At 40.5% G+C, this 21,974-nt stretch overlaps 1 protein-coding gene and 1 pseudogene across 1 annotated transcript; one reads left to right on the forward strand and one right to left on the reverse strand.

The window, feature by feature from the left end:
- The first annotated feature begins 3,935 nt into the window (after positions 1–3,935).
- LOC129670810 (60S ribosomal protein L23a-like) lies at positions 3,936–4,405 on the forward strand (annotated as a pseudogene).
- An 11,573-nt stretch (positions 4,406–15,978) lies between these two features.
- Positions 15,979–19,818, reverse strand: LOC129670688 (uncharacterized). Its single transcript, XM_055599239.1, has 2 exons — positions 19,193–19,818; positions 15,979–16,453 (listed from the first exon to the last, which is right to left on the reverse strand). Exons 1-2 carry the CDS (start codon positions 19,702–19,704, stop codon positions 15,979–15,981), a joined length of 987 nt encoding a protein of 328 aa, XP_055455214.1. The 5' UTR covers positions 19,705–19,818.
- Positions 19,819–21,974: the final 2,156 nt, after the last annotated feature.

A 21,974-nucleotide genomic window follows, 5' to 3' on the forward strand; every position in this document is an offset into this window, starting at 1 on the left:
GTGCTGCGATTAAAGAGGCCAGATGCTGGGGCATAGAGAAACACATAGGTAGCACATTAGCATCAAAGTCTCTAGTCCCAAGTCATCCTCTCTGAAAGACGTAACTCATCTTCAGCATATTGGATACTGATGCTGTCTCCTAAGGAGAAAAGGGGAGAAAAGGGGGATTTAGGAAAAGAGTAGAAGACTTTTGGCTGGAGCTGCAGAATGCAGCACAATTCTTATTTTATAAAGAAACTAAGAGAACATAGGGTGGAAAGATAGTGATCAGTACTTCTTAGTAGGAATTAAGTTTGAGATATTTATTGTACATTTAAAGCCATTGTCAAGTAGACTTCTGAGCACCAAAGTGTGGGTCTCGTAAGGGAATTGTATGAGAAAGTTAATAAGCGTGTGACTAACATATATAGTAATATATAGAGAGAAGCTATAACCCCTCTTAAAAGTTGGGAATATTATTCTGTCATCTACTTAGAGTCATGAATCTGTCATGAATCTGGACTCAGAGGGTCACAATTAAAAGACTGAATCTAATGAATCAGAACATATAGAGATCCAAATAAGAAATCTGGTTGTGTTTGCAGATGCCTGTAGTTCTGGCACTTTGGAGGCTGAAGCTGAAAGATTGTGAAAGTCAGCCTAGGCCACATAGCAAGACCCTGTCTCAGAAACTAAAGTGAGCCAGGCAGTGGTGGCACACTCCTATAATCCCAGAATTTGGGGAGGCAGATTTCTGTGAGTTTGAGGCCAGCGCGGTTTACAAAGTGAGTCCAGGACAACCAAGGCTACACAGAGAAACCGTCTTGAAAATAAAAACAAACAAACAACAAAAACAAAAAAAAGAAACTAGCATAATAAAGAAAATGGAGGAAAACCAAACCAGGGACAGTGCCACACACCAGAAGTGAGAAAGCACTGCTTCAAGACTGGTTCCCTGTCAGATGCTGATGGGACAATTGGAAACACAATACTCAAACTGCGTAAAGTAAATGTCAGGCATATCGTCGATAACAGTTATTTGCATAGCCTGAAGGAACAGCTTTAACAGAGATACATAAGACAGTGTTTAGTACGGACAGACCCTTCAAAGACTTTTATCATAAAGAAGGAACAAGGAACTGGATCACGTGAGTTTTCTGGAGTCATGCAACCATATTTTAGATGAGTGATACCACAGCATAAGGGTTGGTGAGTAAAGATTGATGCCAATGCCACAGGAAGGGATAAGGGAGTGGAAATTTCTGGATTAGATGGATTTTCTGTGTGCACACTGAGGTTAAGAGAGGAGGAATGCTGGAGCCAGACACTGAATAGAATGATCTTAACTTCGTAACAACTACCCATGATGGGAAGCCTGCTAATAAGAAACGGAAGAGTAACATTGGTACATGTGCTTCAAATGAGGCTGCACACACCTCACACAAAGACACCCACATACAGAGAGAGAGAAAGAGAAAGAGAGAGAGAAAAGGGAATGCCCACTACCTCCTGTTCAGACGTTTATGAAGTGTGTTACTAAAATGGAAACCATTGTCCAAGGAAAGTTAGAGTTTAATTAGAATGGGAAGCTAAGTAAACATCTTGAGAAGGGGACTGTGTATATAAGAGCTTTGTTCATGATGGCCTATGAGTTTCTACAGGCTAACACACTGAGATCTGTGGTGACCTGTGATTCTAATGTGTCCCTCCAAAGTTAAGTGAAGCCTAGTATTAAGAAACAGAGTCTTCACCAGGAAAGCATGCCCCACAGAACTCATAGGAGCTCACAAAGACTGAAGCATCAATCACAGAGCCTGCATGGATCTGCTCTAGGGTCCTCTGTAATATGTTATAGGTACTAGCTTGATGTTTTTGTGGGACTCCGAACAGTAGGAAGGGTGATATCTCTGACCCCTTTGCCTGCTCTTGGGACCCCTTTCCTCCTATTGTGTTGCCTCATCCAGCCTTGACATGAGGGTTTGTGCCTAGTCTTATTGTATCTTGTTATGCCATGTTTACTTGATGTCCCTGGGAGGCCTGTTCTTTTCTGAAGGGAAACAGAGGAGCTGTGGATCTGGGGGAGATTTGGGAGGAGAGGTAACTGGGAAGAGAAGGGGAAGAGGAGGCTGCAGTTTGGATGTATTGTGTGAGAGAAGAAGAAAAAGGAAAAAAAAAGTGGTTTTTTAAAAAAGGAAAAGAAATAGAGTCTTTGCAGGGGGGCTAAGTCAGAAGGGAGGAAGCATTATAAACCTGATGGCATAACCTTAAAAAAAAAAAAAGGTCCACACCAAACATTAAACTTGCCGACACCTTGAGCTCGGACTCTTAAGCCTTCTAAAAAAATAATTTATTTTATGAGAAATAAATCCTGCCCTTTAAAGAGTGCAGCACCAGGGTGCTGGAGAGATGGCTCAGTGGTTATGAGCACTGGCTGCTTTTGCAGAGGACCAGGTTGAATTCTAAGTACTCACATGGAAGCTTACAACTGTCTGTGACTCTGGTTCCAGGGGATCTGATGCCCTCACACAAATGCACATGGAATAAAAAAAAAATTAGTGCAACACCTTGGGTATTTCATGACTGACACCACCAATGACGGCCAGAGAAGCTGTATCAGAACCACGGGTTGAGAAATGACTGGGTGGTTGATGACTGTTTCCGAGAGGAGGTCAGTGAGCAGTCCCCATTATTGCTTTCATAGAGACAGCATCACTGCTTGCTCCTGTCAGTGCAACCCTGGAGCCACGGAGGTTCTCAGCAGCACTGGGCCTTCGGAGTCTGCTTTAGATCCCGACTCAAGCAGGAGACAGAATAACACTGTAAGTGAAAGTGTGATAGAATAATAAACTCTACTGTTATCAAATGTATTTTCTGCCTGTGGTGTCCTTTTTATCTCATTTCATTTCCAGTCAGCTTTGAGGAACCACTTGTGACCATGGAAAAACAGGGGGTGGGAGGTTTGAGAGACTGATGCTTTTGAGGGGAAGACGACTGAACTTCTTAATTGCAAAAGTCTAGACTTGTAAGATTTAAGGGCAAATGAAGAAAGGGTGTGGGACTAAGTTTGCAAGAGAAGGAAGTGGAAGGATGTGAAAGCTAGAGTGTGGCTTGTGTGAAGTAGAGAAGGAAGTCCCAGAGTGTGGACACCAAAGCCAAGAAGCTAGCAGATTACTTGGAAGAAGGATGAGGACTTGTCTGATTTTCAAACGAAATATGACACTTTCATCAACCAAAACTCAACCTTCAGTGAACAGATCATCCAGCATTGATGATGACACAGTACAAACTACTTGATATATTCCATATTTGAGACCAAATTTGATTTTAAAAAAGGTGTGTTTCTTTTTTTAAACAAGTATATTTACTTATTACTTGGGGGTGGTGGCATGTACAGAGGTCAGAGGACAACTCATAGGAATCAATTTTCTTCCTCTACCATGTGGATCCCAGAGATTAAATTCAGGTTGTGAGGCTTGGTGGCAAGTGTCTGACATGCTGACCCATCTTACAAGCCCCACAAGCTATATGATGTTTCATATAGCTCAGGGTTGAGAATAACAAAGGTACCCTCATGTGCAGGAGGAGCCTGTGTTATGAGTAGCCCATTAGAGATGACGCGTCAGCTACAGTTTATAGCCAATTGAAAGTGTTTATTCTAGCCACTTGGGACCACATGCAGGCATAGGGGTAAGTCGGTGTGAATCCAAGTGTCCAGAGCGCAAGGTTTTTGAAGACAAAAAACCATGTCCTGGCATCTTGAAGGAGTTTGCGGAAATAAGCATTTAACAAAAGTTAAGAGTGGTTAGCTGAAGATGTTCTGTACAAACGCGCCAACATAAGTTAGCTAGGACATTATGGCCTTTGGTTCCTAGGACACAGTTGGGTGGTTTTCCGTGGGATTCTCCATCAAGGAGACCAAATTCTAGTTAAATCTGAAATGGCCGCTTTTCGCTAAGATGACACCAAAAGCAAAGAAGGAAGCTCCTGCCCCTCCCAAAGCTGAGGCCAAAGCGAAGGCCTTGAAAGCTAAGAAGGCAGTGCTGAAAGGCATCCACAGCCAAAAAATAAGAAGATCCGCACATCACCCACCTTCCAGCGGCCCAAGACCCTGTGGCTCCGGAGGCAGCCCAAATACCCTCGAAAGAGTGCGCCCAGGAGAAACAAGCTTGGCCACTATGCCATCATCAAATTTCCCCTGACCACCAAGTCAGCCATGAAGAAAATAGAGGACAACAACACACTTGTGTTCATTGTGGATGTCAAGGCCAACAAGCACCAGATCAAACAAGCCGTGAAGAAACTCTATGACATTGATGTGGCCAAAGTTAATACCCTGATAAGGCCTGATGGAGAAAAGAAGGCATATGTTCGGTTAGCTCCTGATTACGATGCTCTGGATGTTGCCAACAAGATTGGAATTATCTAAACTGAGTCCAGATGGTTAACTCTAAATATATATACATTTTTCCACCATAAAAAAAAAAATCTGAAATGTCCTTGAAGAATACAAGATGGAAGAACTTTTGTATCCTCTTACCTTGTTACTTATGTCCTTGGTAAGCATACACATCAGGGAGTTATGTCATCTTGAAATACAGATGAGAGAAAACAGGCATGTGGGATGAAGTCTAACTCTATAATCAATAGTAGTTTCACTTAAAATAGTATTGAATAAACAACAACAACAAACACAAATGAGACCAAATCTTAGCAAATTGCTGAAGATACATGGGCATCTACATAAGAAAAAAAAAAGTCAACAAAGTTCTTGAACTATGAAATGTGAAAATAAATTTTGTCCTTTAAAGATTACAAAGTCTTGAGTATTGTGTTATTAGAAGTTTTGTGAATTGCCACAGCAGTTCAATGACTCGAGGCAATGGTAGCACGTAAGAAAGATAATAATAAATTAGCATTCACTTTCTGTTGTGCATGTCTTCATGTCTGTGTGTGAGCAAATGTGTATGTACATGTCTGTGCAGAAGGTATACATGCATGTGGGTGATGAGTAGAGGCCAGAGGTCAAAGTCATCATCTTTCTCATGCACTCATTGCCTTAAGTTTTAAAATTGTTTCTGTGTAAAATGGGAGCTTTCTGATTCATCTAGACTAGCTCTTCCATAAGCCACCAAGGTCCTCCTGTCTCCACTTTGCTAGAAGAATTATATGAATGTGTTATAGTACACGGATTTTATAATACTAAAGATCATACTAAGGTCCTCATTCTTGGAAGGCAAGAACTTTAGTAAATGAGCTATTGCCATTTTTTTTTTGAAAAAAATTTTTTTTGAAAGCTGTGAATATTTTTTTAAAGTTTGGGTAGTGGCCTTCTATAAGAACCATAGCAAGACAGAGCCCTACTTTCCTCTTTGGGCCTGCCACAAAACAGTGGTTTCAGTGCACGCTGAAGACATATGGTGACATGCAAAAGCCAGAAAGAGACTCTCTTTCATCTTCCCCAAATTCATGTTATCACCCGCTCTATAGCAGACAATGTGCCATGATCTTCCCTTCTGTTCTTCCTCTTCTCCAGAAGATCACCCGTATCTTCTCCTCCAACCTTCCTTACCTCCCCTCATCCCTTTATCCATGCACCCAACTACAGCAGGAATTCCCTGGGAGCCCACAGGCCAAGCCTGCAAGATAAGCACATGGGACAACAAAACAGGAAGGCGAGATTCCTCACCCACTCCCTCTCAACCAAATTCAATCCCCCAGTCTCACCCCAGCTCTGCAGAAGACTATCTGCTGTGGCCTCTGATCACCCTCTGTCCTAGTCAGATCCTAGTGAAACACTCCATTTCCTCTCTCCTGTGGAACCCCCTCAGCACATTTCATTTCTAAGTGTCAGTACCCTACCTAGAAACACATGGTACCTGGAACCTACAGTGGCCTTACCTGGAAGATCCTAGAAACATTCTTTTCCAGGCAAAATCAGCCACTACACCCTCCTGAGAAACAGAAAGAACACTAGAAACCAAAGAACAGGACAACCAAAGAAAGAAAAGACCAGATATCACTATCTAGAATGAAATCATTCAAAACCCAGATGCTAGGTACTAGCTAGACATAAGACAATATGCCTCCACTGGAGCCCAGCAACCCTACTACAACATGCCTTGAAAAATATAAGGTAGGTGAAGCTGAAGGACACTTTATGAACATGAAAGAAGTCCTTGAAGATGAAATGAATAAATTCCATAAAGAAATATATATAAAAAAACAAGTAGTGGCATGAAAAAAATAAACAGTTCAAGACATGAATCAATAGATTCAATAAAATCAAATAGAATAAACAAAGAATACCCAAACTGAGGGCAATACAGAAGTGAAAAATTTAGAAACTTCAATGGAAACCTTAGAGGCAAGCCTTGCCAACAGAATACAAGAGATGGAAGAGAGATTATCAGGCATTCAAGACAAGATAGAAGAAATGGATACCTCAGACAAAGAAAACGTTAAAACAAAACAAAATGAAAAAAAATTCAGGCAAAACAGGCACAAAACATTCAAGAATTCTGAGACATTCTGAAAAGCCAAAAATCTATAAATAATTGAATGGCACAGATGCCAGTCCAGACTGTTAGACCCAGCAAAACTTTCAATCACAATAGATTCATAAAGCTAAATCTAATCACTATCTATCTACATATTTGTCTTTACAGAAGGTACTAGAAGACAAACTTCAAAAACATACCAGACCACAAAATCAAGAGTAGGAAACACACACACACACACTACCCACAACAACAACAAAATAACAAAAAATCAACAACTATTGCCAATCATGACTTAGAGTCTTTACAGCTGGGTAGGACTACTGCTTACTTTTCACCTTTGGCAACATGTACTTTGAACCTTCTGATGCTACAAGAGCTACCCTCAGAGAGGAGGCTTCCATGTCAGTTTCAGCTCAGTTCCTCCAAACCCTGTGTCTGACAAGTGCATTGTTATCAGCAACCTTCAGCTTGCCAGAAGCAACCAAGGGCAATCACAATAGCCTATCTTGTTTTGAGATTCTCTTGGGCCCCTAACCAACAACACAGAGGGTGGTTTTCTGTGCCCACCACTGGTGTTTTTGAGTCTCTGACTCTGAGAGGTGGGAGGGAGCTTCTATACAGCTAAAGAAGCAATCAGTTGAGGAAAGAGGAAGCCCACAGCACTGGAAAGAATTTTTGTATATACATCCAATAAAGATTAATATATAATGTATAAACAGAGGAAAGAAAGAGTGAAAGGAAGAAAAGAAGGAAGGAAGGAAGGACAGAAGAAAGAAAAGGAAAGAAGAAAGAAAGAAAAAAGAGAGAAAAAAGAAAAGAAAGAAAGAAAGAGAAAGAAGAAAGAAAGAAAGAAAGAAAGAAAGAAAGAAAGAAAGAAAGAAAGGAAGGAAGGAAGGAAGGAAGGAAGGAAGGAAGGAAGGAAGGAAGGAAGGAAGGAAAAAAAACCAAAAGGAATGGGATAAGGATCTAAACAGAATTCTCAAAAGAAATAAAAATGGCTAATTAGATAAATGGCTAAAAATGTTCACCATACTTAGCAATCAGGGAAATACAATTAAAGCTCAGTGTCTCTCATGTGGAAATGGGGCTGTGTAGAATTGATTCAGGGTAAAGTGAAAACAAAACTCTGTGGGCAGGATGTAGCCTGTATTTCTCTGCAAACTTTAAAGGAAGGTGGCCCCTCGGCATGAATGCCTTCACACACAGGTCCTACCAGTGTAATATACACATAATAGAAAACAGTGACGCAGAGAGGGGAGCGACCAACAAAAGCCTTTCTTTGGTCCAGGCACTATTCTGTTCACATATAGTCATGTATTAAATTTACACGTTTCTAGGCTGCTATAAAAATCACTTCGCAGATGAGGACGCAGAAAGGAAACAAATGAAAATGTTGAATTCATCTAGGTTAAGATGAATTGACTGATGTCAGTTTGATGATCTGTTCTAAAGAGCTCCAAAATTAGAATTACTATACCTGAATTTTCACACGGAAACTTGAGCTCATAGAAAAGTTGCTTGTTGTGAACTTTCAGCTGGGTGGCATAGGAAACCATCAGGTGATAATCAGATTAGCAAGATGTTTAGCAAAAAAGCACAGAGAGTCATAGCACAACAGTCCAAAGAACAAGGAAAAACCTGCATCTCATGTAATATTTCCACTTTTTTTTTTTGCCTTCATCAGTTAAAACTTGGTTTCATTTTTTTTTTTTCCTCAGGACAGGCTTTGCTCTAGAGCAAAGACTTTCAGTCCTGCTGCTGTGGGCATCGTAAATTCTTACATGACTAAGTCTAGAATAGGTTTCCTGTTTTGTTTAACTCTGCCTCAAACCTTAGTGAGTTGTAGAGGAAGACCATAAGCCAGTAAGCACCTGACCCGTCTCCCTGCCATGACAAACATATCTGTAGACACGTCTATGTCTAAAGACACCTACAATTATGTTTCGTGAGACTGAAAATTAGCAACATGCTGAAAACTAAACTTATTATTCCTTCAGCGATGTTTGGTTGATAGATTTTTAATATAAGTAAGAGGCAAGCTGATTGCTGTGAGTTCAAGGCCAGTCTGGTCCACAAAGCAAGTCCAGGACAGTCAAGGCTACACTGTAACACCCTGCCTCAGAAAACAAAACAAAACAAAAAAGTATAGATGAGTAACTAGTAACTATATATATATATATATATACATATACATATACATATATATGAGTAATTATAGATTAGCATAATTTAAAACTTTATTATACACTTAATATATAACTTACACAGTGGAATACTACTCAGCAATTAAAACCAAGGAAATCATGAAATTTGCAGGCAAATGGTGAGATCTAGGAAAAAATCATCCTGAGTGAGATATCCCAGAAGCAGAAAGACACACCATGGTATATACTCACTTATAAGTGGATACTAGACCTATAAGATAGGATAAAGGTACTGAAATCTGTACACCTAGAGAAGATAAACAAGAAAGAGGACCCGGGGTAAGATGATCAATCTTTACCTAGAAAGACAAATGTATGGACATTAGAAGTAGGAGAAAACAAGTAACGAGACAGGAGCCTACTACAGAGGGCCTCTGAAAGACTCTACCTAGCAGTATATCAAAGCAGATGCCGAGACTCATAACCAAGCCTTGGGCAGAGTGCAGGGAATCATATGAAAGAAGGGGGAGTTAATATGACCTGGAGAGGTGGAAAAGGGGAGTGAAGATCCACACCTACCTGATTCCAAAACAGTGAGGCCAGTGGCTTCCCAGGTAGAGTGCACAAAGGGAGGAGGTGAAGGAGCAACATTTGTTCCTGCCAGAATTGCAGAGTTTTAAGGAAACTAAGGTAGAGGAAGCAGTCAGCTCCCTGAAAGTTTAAAGTAACTGATTTTAATCATTTACAAAATTTGTTTTGAATTAAAATGTGTAGCTTTCATGTGCACTGAAGCATAAAATCTTCTAGATAAGTGTATATGCATGTCTATGCATATATGAATCTATTCCTATACACATAAGCTATCCATCAGTGATGCAAACAAAATACAGGAAGTCATGGCACAGATACTTTTATTTTTCCCAGTCCTGCCTGGACCTGGGAAAATACATGAAAATTGATTATGATTGTTAATGCCTTGTTCCTATTTTTTTAATCAATTTTTACTTTAATCCAAATAGATTATTGGAGGTTGTAATATTGTGCTTCTTTTACTACTGGTCCTGGTATAAGGTTTTTGGCTTTTACTTGCTCTCTACGATAACTGAAAGCCGAAGAATGAACAAATGCTTAATTTAACAATGTGATATCCAAGAGGAAAGTCAAATCTTAGCCAAAAGCCAAAAACAGGTTTTATGTTATATGTATTGAACATGTCTATAAATATTTACGATACAGGATTAACTCTATCTCCCAGGATACGTATGAGGGTGTGATTTCCTTTACAGAGAATCTGACCATGATAATACAAAGAAAAAATAAGGTAGTTTAACCAAAGTGTGATTCCACCCAACAGAATACTGATACTCTTCCTTCTTTTTTGTTTTTTTTTTGTTTGTTTGTTTGTTTGATGTTTTTGTTTTGCAAAACCAGATGACTTGCATCTCTAAGGAAAGCAACTGATCTACTTTTCTTACGGCCCATCTACCATACCTCACCATGTGCACCTAGAGAATTCTAAAAATGCCAGAGTGACAATTTTGTCATGACAAAAGGTTTATTTGGAGCAGTATAAAAATTACAACTTTTGCAAAACAGAATTAAGTGTAGGTAAAAGAATTTGAACTGGGAGTCAAGAGCATTGCTTAATGTATGTTTGCCCTTTGTGATATCTTCAACAGCAGGGAAAGGATTGGTAACGGATTCCACAGGGCCACGCAATCACGGAAGATGAAGAGCTGCATTACAATGTGAAACTTGCCTCTATATAGCATGAAAATTTACAACGAAAGCTCTTTACATGGAGAAAATGGTTTTCAGCAGAATACTAAAAAAATGTAATAATCATTGCATTGCTCATTGTCAAGTGGGCTTTGAGCTGCTTTTCTGATTTCCTTTTCCAAGGTTTGTTGGCTTTCCCAAATGCAACTGTGCCTTCCCAGGCTGATAACATTTTAAGAGTTTCACTTTTCCTAGATTCCTAGGTTTCCACCTTATAATTTCTTCTCTTATTACATTAAAAAAAAAATGGCCACTTCTGCTTAGAAGCTTGCCATGGGAAATTCATTGTTCGTAATGCCAATGCCTGAAATGTGTTTGTTTTCCAGTTGATAACAGTGGAGCCAAAGGAGTTAATCAGTGTCGCTCAATAATTATTCAGGAGAGAGAGAACCTCTCCCAGTTAAGTTCCCTAGGCAACCACTTTGGGACACTCATGTAGCTTTATTTCCTATCATTGTCTATATTTCTACAGCTGGTTCATTTCCCCTTCTGTTTCTAATAACTCATTCCTATTCATATTTTTCTTTTCATATCCTCTTAGTATTTAGTATTTCTTCTGCTTTTGCTTTCCTCCTCATCCTCTTTTGTATCACTAATTATCTAATAATTTTCTCTTAGAAAAGCAACCAAAACAAGTATTTGCCTTTAGAGTTGGCTTGTCAGCTACCATCTTGTTATGATAAACCAGTCTGCCTCCATATTGGGCTCAAAAGCCATTTTCTAGAAAAGCCAAACTACGTTCATTTCTGTTTATAATTAAATCTGTTTTGCAGGAATTGGGACAATGTCCCTCCTGCAACCTTAACTACAAATGGTTCTACATTGCCTGTTCCAGGAAACAGCAACCATGCCTTAGTTTCAGGAGGTAATTATGACCACCTTGTTACGCTTACATTCTGCTTCTTTGCAATATCACCCACCCTGTGGCTTTTGCCCAATAAAAGGAAGTTGACAAATTGGTTTGCGCTGGTGTCATGAACCCTGTCTTCGGGGGAGACACCCACAGATTCAGCTCTGATGTGTACCCAAATGAAGCTTGCTTTAATTCGGCCTTCATTTGGGTTGGGTTGGTTCCTCGAATCTGTGGGATCAACAGTTACTGTTTTGCTCCTATCCAGACAACCCTCAGAGGACCGTCCTGGAACATTTAAATTCTACTCACTTATGCTGCCTGAGCCTGGTTGTAGCCTAGATGATTAAAATGCAGAAGTGTTAGCGTTAGAGCAAACGCTAATTCAGAATCCAGGTTTTTTTTTTTTTTTTTTTTTTTTTTCACCTGCCTGCATCTCCGAAGGCTGAGCGAATTTCAAATGCTATTTTTTTTTCAAACAGTTCCAAAACTAACAGAGAAGGAAAATTTTAATCTGTGGAGAGACTGCTTTTGCTAACAGATCATCAGCCAGGGGAGGGAAGACGAATATGCAATAAATACATCTAGTGTTCTGGAAGAGGCACGTATGAATATTGAGTAGGTATGACTGTGGATCAAGAGAGGTGGGTGGGTATTTTGTTGTTTGAGTGAAACTAAGACCTTCCAGACCTTCATTTTTCAATGCAAATTTTCCTGTTGTAGTTAGTATCCTACTAGTTAACTTTATTAACCTCATATAACCTATAGTCATCTGAAGGGAGAACCTCAGTTGAGAAATTTTCCAGATCAGACTGGCCCATGGACATGTCAGGGGGTGGAACTGTCTTTTCTTACTTGATGAAAGAGGGCCCAGCCCAGTCCCTAGACATGTGATCCTGAGCTGTATAAGAAAACTAAGGTCAGTTTGAGCCTGTGAGTTAGCCTCAGCCTAGGAGATTTCTTCTACTTCCCTCAGTGATGAACTATGACCTACAAGTTTAAGCTAAATATTTCTTCCTTCCCTAAATCACTTTGTCAGAATTTTTAAAATCATATTAACAGGAAGAAAACTGCAACAATTAATTTTTGTTATTTGTCATCCATTTCTCATTTATTGACTAAAAATAAAGTAGGACTTATGTTTGTTTGCACTTGTTTACAGGAAAAGAAAAGAAACAAAATTAAAAAAAAAACAAAAACAAAAACAGCTGTCTCATCCTGATCTTCCTGGGTCTTTGGGATTTTTTTAGACCCTCATTTCTAACCTTGAAGCTTGTATTTCTCACCACTTTTTCTTGTGTGTACCACAATAATTGTTATGTTGGTGTGCAGGCAATTCAACTGGCCTGCTCTCAGGAGCCTTCAGGGTTCTGACAAAGTTCTGTATCATCACCTGCTCCAGGTGCCAGGGATATAACCAGCTCACTACCCTGTCTCTCCCTCCCCTGCTCTGTTTCTCTTTCCCTCCCTGACTTTCTCTCCCTGGCCTCCCCATTTATCCTTTTCTCTCTTCTCCTATGCTCTCCCACTATCTCTGTCTGTCTCTGAGAAACCTTTGTTCAGACCTGTGTATAACTTTTAATTATAACTATGTATTTTGTCTTTCGCTCAGCACCTCTCATCTGAAATACTTGCCATTCCTGCTGAGTTAATCCTTCCTCTGTGATGTCATTCAGTTGCCTCATTCAGTGCCCTCCATTTATCACTCCTTTCTTTCTAACATGTGATCCGCGTTGACAAAGCTGCCCAAAGCTGGCTGAGCACATATGGAAGAGACAGCAGCAAGCTCTGAAAGAGCACCCGGAGAGTCAGCCGCTGGTGGGACCCTCTTTTATCAATGGCGATAAGAGTTCTGTGAGAAATTCAGAGCCACCCAGAACAGGGATGGAATGGAGTGAAGGGGCACAGGAAGCTGCTTCCATGACAAAGGTCTTATGTGTTCCAGTGACTGAAATAGCAGGGCTCATCACCATGGCAACATGGTGCAACCTGGGAAGGTCAGGCAGGTGTCAGAGTGGAACTCAATGTTTCCTTACCTTGGAGAGGAAGTGAAAAGTGAAGAGAGCTCAGCAGACAGGTGTAGAATCAAACTGCCACATAGCATCGAATAACTTTCTGATAACACCTTCAGTTAATGCTGAGAAACGTTTGATCGAAGTTTTGTGGACATCGCATACCACACGCCCCAAGGGTCTCCTCTCAGAAGAGAAAACCTGAAATAAGTAGTGCAAAGGGGAAAGAAACTGTTTGAGAGAGAGTACATACCTTCCGAACTGAGCCAAAGAACTCCAGGAGTACCAAAGCTAGGTTTAGATGACTCGGTGTGTGTGTAAGAAAACTAAAACTCTAAGAACATGCAACAAAAGAGTCTGTGCATGGAAGAGGACCACTCTTTCTTCCTCTTTTGGATTTTGTCACTCTTGGCGACAGTTACCCAGCCTCTGAGCCTCACTTTCTGCTAGTAGACAAAGTAACTGCTCAGTTCATCCCTAGCCTCTGTTCCCCATGAAGTGACATGGCCCTGCAACCTTGTGTAAAAGTAGTAAAAGCAGAATTATCAATCCGTGCGTGCGTGCGTGCGTGAGCACGTGTGTGTATACTTAAATCCCAGCTAAAAGGAACCAAGAACAAAGATTATTCATTCAGTGGGTATGTGGTTATCTTAGAAGAGAGACAGTGCAGCTCAGCTCGTGGGGACCTGGAGGGGGAGGCAGAGGTGGAAGCAATATAAACTCACGGGATAGAAATCCAAACTGAATTCTGCATCTGCTCTGTGACTTCAAAGGGACTTTGTGGTAATAAAAAGCATTCTTGCCTTCAAGTACATCCTCAACATCAATAATCGCCTTAACCTGTTAACTCATTTGTGCCCCAGTTTCCCACGATGCAAAAGAGAGACAAATAGTAGTACTATAGCACAGGATTGTTTCAAAAATTAAGAGAACCCACTCTCAAGAACAGCATTTCTGTATGGGAGAACTATCATGGAAGTGTTACTATTTGGGGAGAAGCTAGAAGTTCATAGTTTGACAGCACAGATTCTGAGGCCAGCCTGTCTTGCTTCAAAACCTGGCTTTTGCAGCTTGCTTGGGTGATCTTGAGCAACCACTTCCAGACCTCGTGGATTCACTCCTGCGTAGAGCTATTGTCAGAATTAAATTATTGTATGTAAAGCATTTAGAATACTTAACACTTAGTATTAGGTATTACCCTCTGCCTCATTCCATACTTCCCATTTGCATGTGTCCTGTTCCAGGCCAAGAACTCTAGAGGCACCAGCAGTTAGAGGTACTCAGGACCTGTAACCCCCAACAGTTTCTTGCCAAGACTTCTTGGCCAGCATCCCTTTTGTGCACTGCACTTTCCCACACAGCACACAGTGGGAAAAAAAATCTATGTCCCCACTCCCCCCACCCTCGGAGGGCCAGGCAAAGCACTTGGTTAACCTCACATCCTTTCTTTATGAGCCCCATCTTCTCAGCGGAGTGGTTGCGCAGTGATAGAAGATGTTCTGAATTAAGTCAAGAACAAAGCCACCCATTCACATCTTATCCACTTGGGTTCAAGCTGCCTTGAGAAACTCCAAAGAGGTCTCAGTTGGAAATAGTGCTTCTCACTTGAAAGGCTTCAAAGGCCTGTTTGAATGCTAAGGTTTTAGACAATTCAGAATTGTTTGTAGTTTGATTTTAATGAAAAAAAAAAAAAGCGTTTGTGCACAACCGTATTAAATTAATAAAAAGGATCAGCTGACCTTGTACACATAAAGAAGAAACTCTTTTGTTGAATAGAAAAGGCTGCAAACCTTTATGCATGCCTAAGTTTACGTTAAAGATGCATTAGAGCCCCCTCTTCTGGCACCTCAGAATATAGTTCCATAAATATTAAATCAGTAGCCAGATCAGAATACTTTAGTTGGAGCAGGAGGAGGGGGGTGTGCTTGAAATACTGTAGTTTTTGGGATTCCAACCCCTCCTCCGGATCATTCTCATCAACACACAGCAAGATTCATTAAAAAACAAAACCACCACCCCGGGATCCTGCTGCAACCTGGGTGGTTTAGCGTAGTGGGTTGATGGTGGAGTGAGACCGCCACCTGGTGGCCGTTTTAGGAATTCTCATTAAAAGGTATTCACTTTCGCGAACATACGAGCAAAATAATTTACCCAAGAAGCAATATAATTTACCCAATTAGGTAGAAATCAACCCAAATCCACATTTTTAAAAAGTATTTTTCAGTATTGAATCTTTTTTAAAAAGTATGTATGTATTATGTGTACAATGTGTGTTTGCATGTACACCTGGACGCCAGGAGAGGGCACCAGATTTCATTACAGATGGTCGTGAGCCACCATGCAGTTGCTGGGAATTGAACTCTGAACCTCTAAGGAAAAGCAGCCAGTGCTCTTAACCTCTGAGCCATCTCTCCAACTCCCCAAATCCACATTTATTAACTGTCATGATTTATCCGTCTTGGTAGCCATATCTTTAGGATGTCGAAAAAAGGACGGGGAAGCAAATCGCTTCCGTGATTGCAAATCCAATACAGGTTGTTTTGTTTATTTGCTTGTTTGCTTGCTTGCTTGCTTGCTTGTTTTTAAAACAGGAATATCTGGACAGATATTTAGTTCTCTGAGGGCTCTCACAGAACTGCCGAAGTCAAGTGCACGGAGTGTGAGGAGTAGCAAAGTCCTGTGTTTTTCATTCCTTACTCTCTGAAGAAAGGTTCCTAAAGGCCTCTGCAGCAGGGCCCGCCAGCACCTCGAAGGCCCTGCGAAGTCACTGTTGCAAACACGTGCACCTCTGAGGCATACTGGCACAGCGTGGAGGAGACTGGCTCAAGCACTCGAGATGCTCTACTTTTAAAATATTCGTCCGTGGCTAGCACTGCTTTTAGGCTCCCCGCCTCCAACCCCCAGCCTGCAGTTTGACCATCGTCCCCTGAAGGCCTTACTCGTTGTAGTCTTGGAAGTCTAGACCTTTGAAGTAGGTTTGTGTCTGTGGTCCCTTCTCTCCTCTTAGCTTCCCAGCTACTATGAGATGGACAGGCCTCCTGACCACATGTTCCCACCGCGACCTTGCACTGAAACCTCTGAAACTGTGAGTTCACATAAATCTTTTCACTTTTTCCGTTATCACTGGTGTTTTTGTCACAGGACTCCAAAGGGGCCCAATGCGTGTTCAGAATGTCCTTGTGTTCTATTCTCAGAAAAGACCCCTGTGACCAGATTTTTGGGTTCTGTTGCTCTCCTTGTGGAGCTCCTGTTCCCTCCAGGTCTTCCTATTTCCCCCTCCTTTTATAAGATTCTCTGCACTCTGCCCAAAGTTTGGCTATGCATCTCAGCATATGTTTTGATACCCTGCTGGGTGGAGTCTTTCAGAGGCCCTCTGTGGTAAGCTCCTGTCCTGTTCCCGATTTTCTCCCTCTTTCTATGTCTGTCTCATTTGCCTTTCTGAATGAAGACTGAGCATCTTAGCCAGAGTCCTCCTTCTTAATTAGCTTCCTTAGGTGTACATATTTTAGTATATTTATCTTATATGTCTAATATCCACTCATGAGTGAGTATATACCATGTGTGTCTTTCTGCTTCTGGGATACCTCACTCAAGATGATCTTTTCTAGATCCCACAATTTGCCTGCAAATTTTATGATTTCTTTGTTTTTTTTATTGCTGAGTAGTATTTCATTGTGTAGATGTACCACGATTTCTGTATCCATTCCTCCACTGAGGGACATCTGGGTTGTTTTCAGACTCTGGCTATTACAAATAAAACTGCTATGAACATGGTTGAGCAAATGCCCTTGTGTAATTGAACATCTTTTGGATATATGCCTAGGAGTGGTATAGCTGGGTCTTGAGGTAGCACTATTCCTATTTGTCTGAGAAAGCACCAGATTGAAGTGGTTGTACAAGTTTACATTCCCACCAGCAAAGGCAGAGGGTTCCCCTTTCTCCACATCCTCTCCAGCATGTGTTGTCACTTGAGTTCTTGATCTTAGCCATTCTGATGGGCATAAGGTGAAATCTCAGAGTAGTTTTGATTTGCATTTCCCTGATGACTAAGGATGTTGAGTGTTTCTTTAAGTGTTTCTCTGCCATTTGACGTTCCTCTATTGAGAATTCTGTTTAGCTCTGTACCCCATTTTTTAACTGGGTTACTTGATTTGTTGCTGTTTAACTTCTTTATGTATTCTGGATATTAGTACTCTGTCAGATATAGGGTTGGTGAAAATCCTTTCTCAGTCTGTAGGCTGTCGTTTTCTTCTGACAATGGTGTCCTTTGCTTTACAGAAGCTTTTCAAGTTTCATGAGGTCCCATTTATTGATTGTTGCTCTTAGAGCCTGTACTGTTGGTGTTTGTTCAGGAAGTTGTCTCCTGTGCCAATGAGTTGAAGGCTCTTCACCACTTTTTAGAAGCAACTATTTTGTCTGGCTATTTTCCTGAAGTTCTAAGCTTTTGCTTAGCAAAAGACAGTTCCCCAGGAACATGGGCACACTGTTTCTACTGCTTCAAGCTCAATGAGAAGTTGGCTCCGGGATTCTAACAGGTAATGACACCTCCTGCTTCAACCTGTCCTTAGAGCTAGCATTCTTATCTTTGAGTAGCAGCTGGTATTTGATGTTCTGAGAACTGTCATCAATAACTGGGCAAAAAAAGAAGGCCCCTAATGAAGCACCCTAGTTTTAGATGAGAAAGCGTTGTGAAAAAGAAGAAAAGTCTAAGGAGGAAGAGGAGAAATCTTGGCAGACAACGTGGAAACAAATCAACAGCTCTCACCTCCAAGCTGTGGTAAGCCTCTATGCTCTGGAAAATAGCAGTAATTTTTGCTCTGTGTCTGGCATCATGCTCAGAATTTTGCCAGTATTTAATTCCTTCACCTTTACAATAATTCACTGGTGTACACACTGAAGACAGACACTGAAGCAAACAGCATATAATAATGAACCAGAGCCATGAGAGCAAGCCGGTAGCTGTGCCTGGAAGGGACAGGTTGGTAAGCTTATTAGAACCTCACCCCTCCCTTGCCCTGCACCCTCTCCCCCACCTTCATTCCGTCATATACGCTCTCTTCTATCTCCTTGTCCTCTCTCCTCTCTCCATTCTCTCCTTCATGCTCTCATCTTTTTGCCTCTTTTCTTCCCTCTCTTGATTCCTTTCTCTCTCTCCTCTTCCCCTTTTTTCCCTCTCTCTTCTCACTCTTTGCCTTCCCTCTCTCTTTATATCTTCTTCTTTCCTTCTCTTCTCTTTCCCATCTTCTTTACTTCTCCCTCTTCTTTCCTTTCCTCTTCCTCCTCTTTCTTCCCCAGTCACCCTCACCCCGACTCTTACCTATACTCTTCCTTCCTCTCCCCTCTCCTATGGGAATGGATAGATATCCAACATGCCCAGACCTCTTAGGATAGCAAAGCTGAAGATAATGCATTGTTTCTTTTTGTAGTAGGATGTTCCCTTAGTCATGTTTTGATAAGATTGAGACTTTCTCCCCACCTGGATCATAAAAACATCTCCAGGCACATGACACAGAATGGATTACTTTTGCACTACTTTCTCCTTTACAGAGGGCTAAGTTCTGGACAGCTGCTTGATAGATTTATTGTTCCATTTTGGCCTTGTTATCTGACAGTGTTAATGAAGACTTTCCAATAACTGACTCAGACAGGCAACTTATATAAAGACAATGCAAAAATGGGCTGGAGACTTTCCTTAATAAGCTACAACTGCCTAGCTAAGCAATTTCTGTTGAAAGTGTCTACTTCCTAAAACATAATATTCTCTTTTACAGGTTATATTTATATATTTGTGCATAGTATATAAGTACATACATATATTCTATATATGTAACAAGAATAATATGAGTTACCAGAAGTCTTGATAATAGTAGCCATTGATGTTCAGATCACACAGAAAAGAACCACTCAAAAAAAAAAAAAAAAGCAAACATAGCGCTTATGATGTTTATTATGTGTGGGTGCTTTTCACCAGACAGCGAGACAATTCCTTGAATGCTGATATGGAGAATGAGCCAGAAGCGATGAAAACAGATTCCATCCCAGAATGCAAACCCGCCAGCAAAAGCTGTAGAGGAAAATGTCTGAGACACACAGTAAGAGGTGCTCAGCAACCCGAGAACAACTCCAAAGCCAACGTGTACCAATCCAATTATGATCTGGACTCCCCCAAGTGCTATTTCTGCATATTTCAAGTTGGTTGTTGTTGTTCCTAGAGCTGGATTTACTGTTGCCACATTTTCTCGACCCAGCCAATTGGTAGGGAAGATTCCTGGAGATGCAATGAAAAACAGCTTCCCATTCTGTACTTGGTTTCCTACGTATAGAAAGCCCAGAGGTTGTTGAGGATGGAGAGCCTTGGAACTAGATGGTGGGTAAGGAGTGGGAATGATGCCATGCATTCCAGGGTAGGTAGTTGTCTGGGAAGAAGTCACTATGTCCATTTTAGTCTTGCCTTCTGCAGCAAATCTTTATCTTCATGGCGAACTCCTGTTTGCCCTCCTCATGGCCACTTCTCATGACTCCCTTCTTTTGCCCCAAACATAATATTCTTTACACTGAAGAAAAGAAAAGGTGGTGAGAAAATTCAATTCAAAAAACGACTTCTGATTTCTAATTTTCCCTTGTCCTGGCTTTTTGGTGGAAATAATGAATATTCTTTGTCAACAGGTCTGATACCTTGTATAAAACAAAATACATGTATATATAATGGGGCATGTGTGTTGTGTGTGTGTGTGTGTGTGTGTGTGTATGCATTCATTCATGCATGCATGAGTATGTATACACCATAAATTCTGCTGTAGGAGATACATAATCCAGAATGTTTATCACTACTTACAGAAATGAGGAAGGACAGTTTGGATGTAAATGAAAGAAAATGCCATTGTTTGTTAATGTTACTTATTTTCCTCATATTTTCATAGGAAAAAATTTACTCATGTAAATACTGACTCACAAGTATTTTGTAGGGACACTGTCATAAAACCCCAGTGGCAGTGATAATCCTTAAAACATTAACACTCATCACCTGCTAGGCACTTATTCACTTGACTGAATTGGCATTAGTGCTGTAATTATTTCAAACTGCCCGTTTCCAACAAAATATATTCTCACCAAACCATGAATTAGAGACATATGTAAAATCAGAGCCAATTAACAATTTAGCTCCCTACATACCTCCTTACCAACAAATAGGACCAAGAGCAAGGGGGTAAAGCATGGTGATGATAATAGTTAATATTTATCAAAACATTTCTTCCAGGCTTTATTCAAGTGCTTTGCATCTATGGTCTCATTACTGCTTTCACAGAGTCCTAGTTTACTGCTATTGTTGTGATAAAAATACCCCAACATACACAATTTAGGAAAGAAAAAGGCTTATTTTAGGTAACAATTCCAGGTTTCAGAGAGGAAGGCACAGTGCCAAGACCTCAAGACCGCCTGTCACGTCACGTGCACATTGAGAGCAGAGAGGAAATAGATGTTGGTGTAACTTGGAGATGCTATGCTCACTTTCTCCACTCTTATGCAGGCTAGGACCCCCGAACATAAGGAGTAGAAAACCACCCATATAGGTCAGGTCTTCCCATAGCAATCAGTGTAATCAAGACAATCCCCCAGAGACATGCTAAGCTTGATCTCCCCCCCCCACACACACACACAGACATACAGACATGCTGGAGGCTAAGCCAATCTAGAAAACTCCTCATTGAGACTCCTCTCCTAGGTGATCCTGGCTGTGTCAAGTTGATGGTCAAAACAGAATCATCATACTCACTCCATAAAATGAACATTATTATTAACGCCATTCCACAGAGGATAAAGTGAAAACTTACAGACTGCCTCACTGCTCAAGATCACATAGCTAGTACATAGAGTTAACATTCAAGCCCAAAAAGTCCGTTCTCCAGTCTCTCAGCCTCTGTAACACTGACATCTAGGGCTAGGCAACACTGCTGTGGAGGCCTTCGTAGGGCCTGTTGATAGCAACATCACAGCTCTGTCCGCTCCATTCCAGGAGGATCTTCTGTCCCCACCTCCTTTGGTCAGTAGCCTCTACACTGTCAAATTCTTCCAGGAGGCTGAATGGTAACACCAGCCCATTTGGAAACAACTGTTCTTTCTGTGATACTTATTTTCTCTGTCTCACCTCACTAGACAACCTTCAGAAATACTTTAGTGACTATATTTATTGAATATTAATTTAATGCATAACCCTATACTAGTGTTTATTTTATCAAATAAATATATTTGAGAGCTGGAAAAAAAAAAGAAGCTCTTGTTTGGAATACATAACCACAAAGTTAAACTTTGTAGATACAACCGCAAGCAGAATGGCATTCAGGTACAAAGACTGTCACCTCTACTCTTCCAGGGGAGTCCTCGTATTTTCCCCAACCTACTTCAGAAGACAAAATGAAGAAACTTCTGATCAGTTATGAACTTCTACTGTAAATTTTTATTCAATTAACGTAGACAAATGTAGCCTAAGTTAAAAAATCAACTAAAATATAATTGCATGCGTATATATCTAAAAATAATAAACAATTCAACAAATTTAAGATTCAGAATTATAGTTTTCTGATATATATAATATTATATAATATATAATAGTTTATATATGATTTATAATATATTATAATATATTATATTATAATATATATTACATTATATTATATTATATTATATTATATTATATTATATTATATTATAT

Source organism: Psammomys obesus, unplaced genomic scaffold, assembly GCF_907164565.1.
Source record: "Psammomys obesus unplaced genomic scaffold, mPsaObe1.curated_primary_1811, whole genome shotgun sequence".
NCBI classification, from domain to species: domain Eukaryota; kingdom Metazoa; phylum Chordata; class Mammalia; order Rodentia; family Muridae; genus Psammomys; species Psammomys obesus.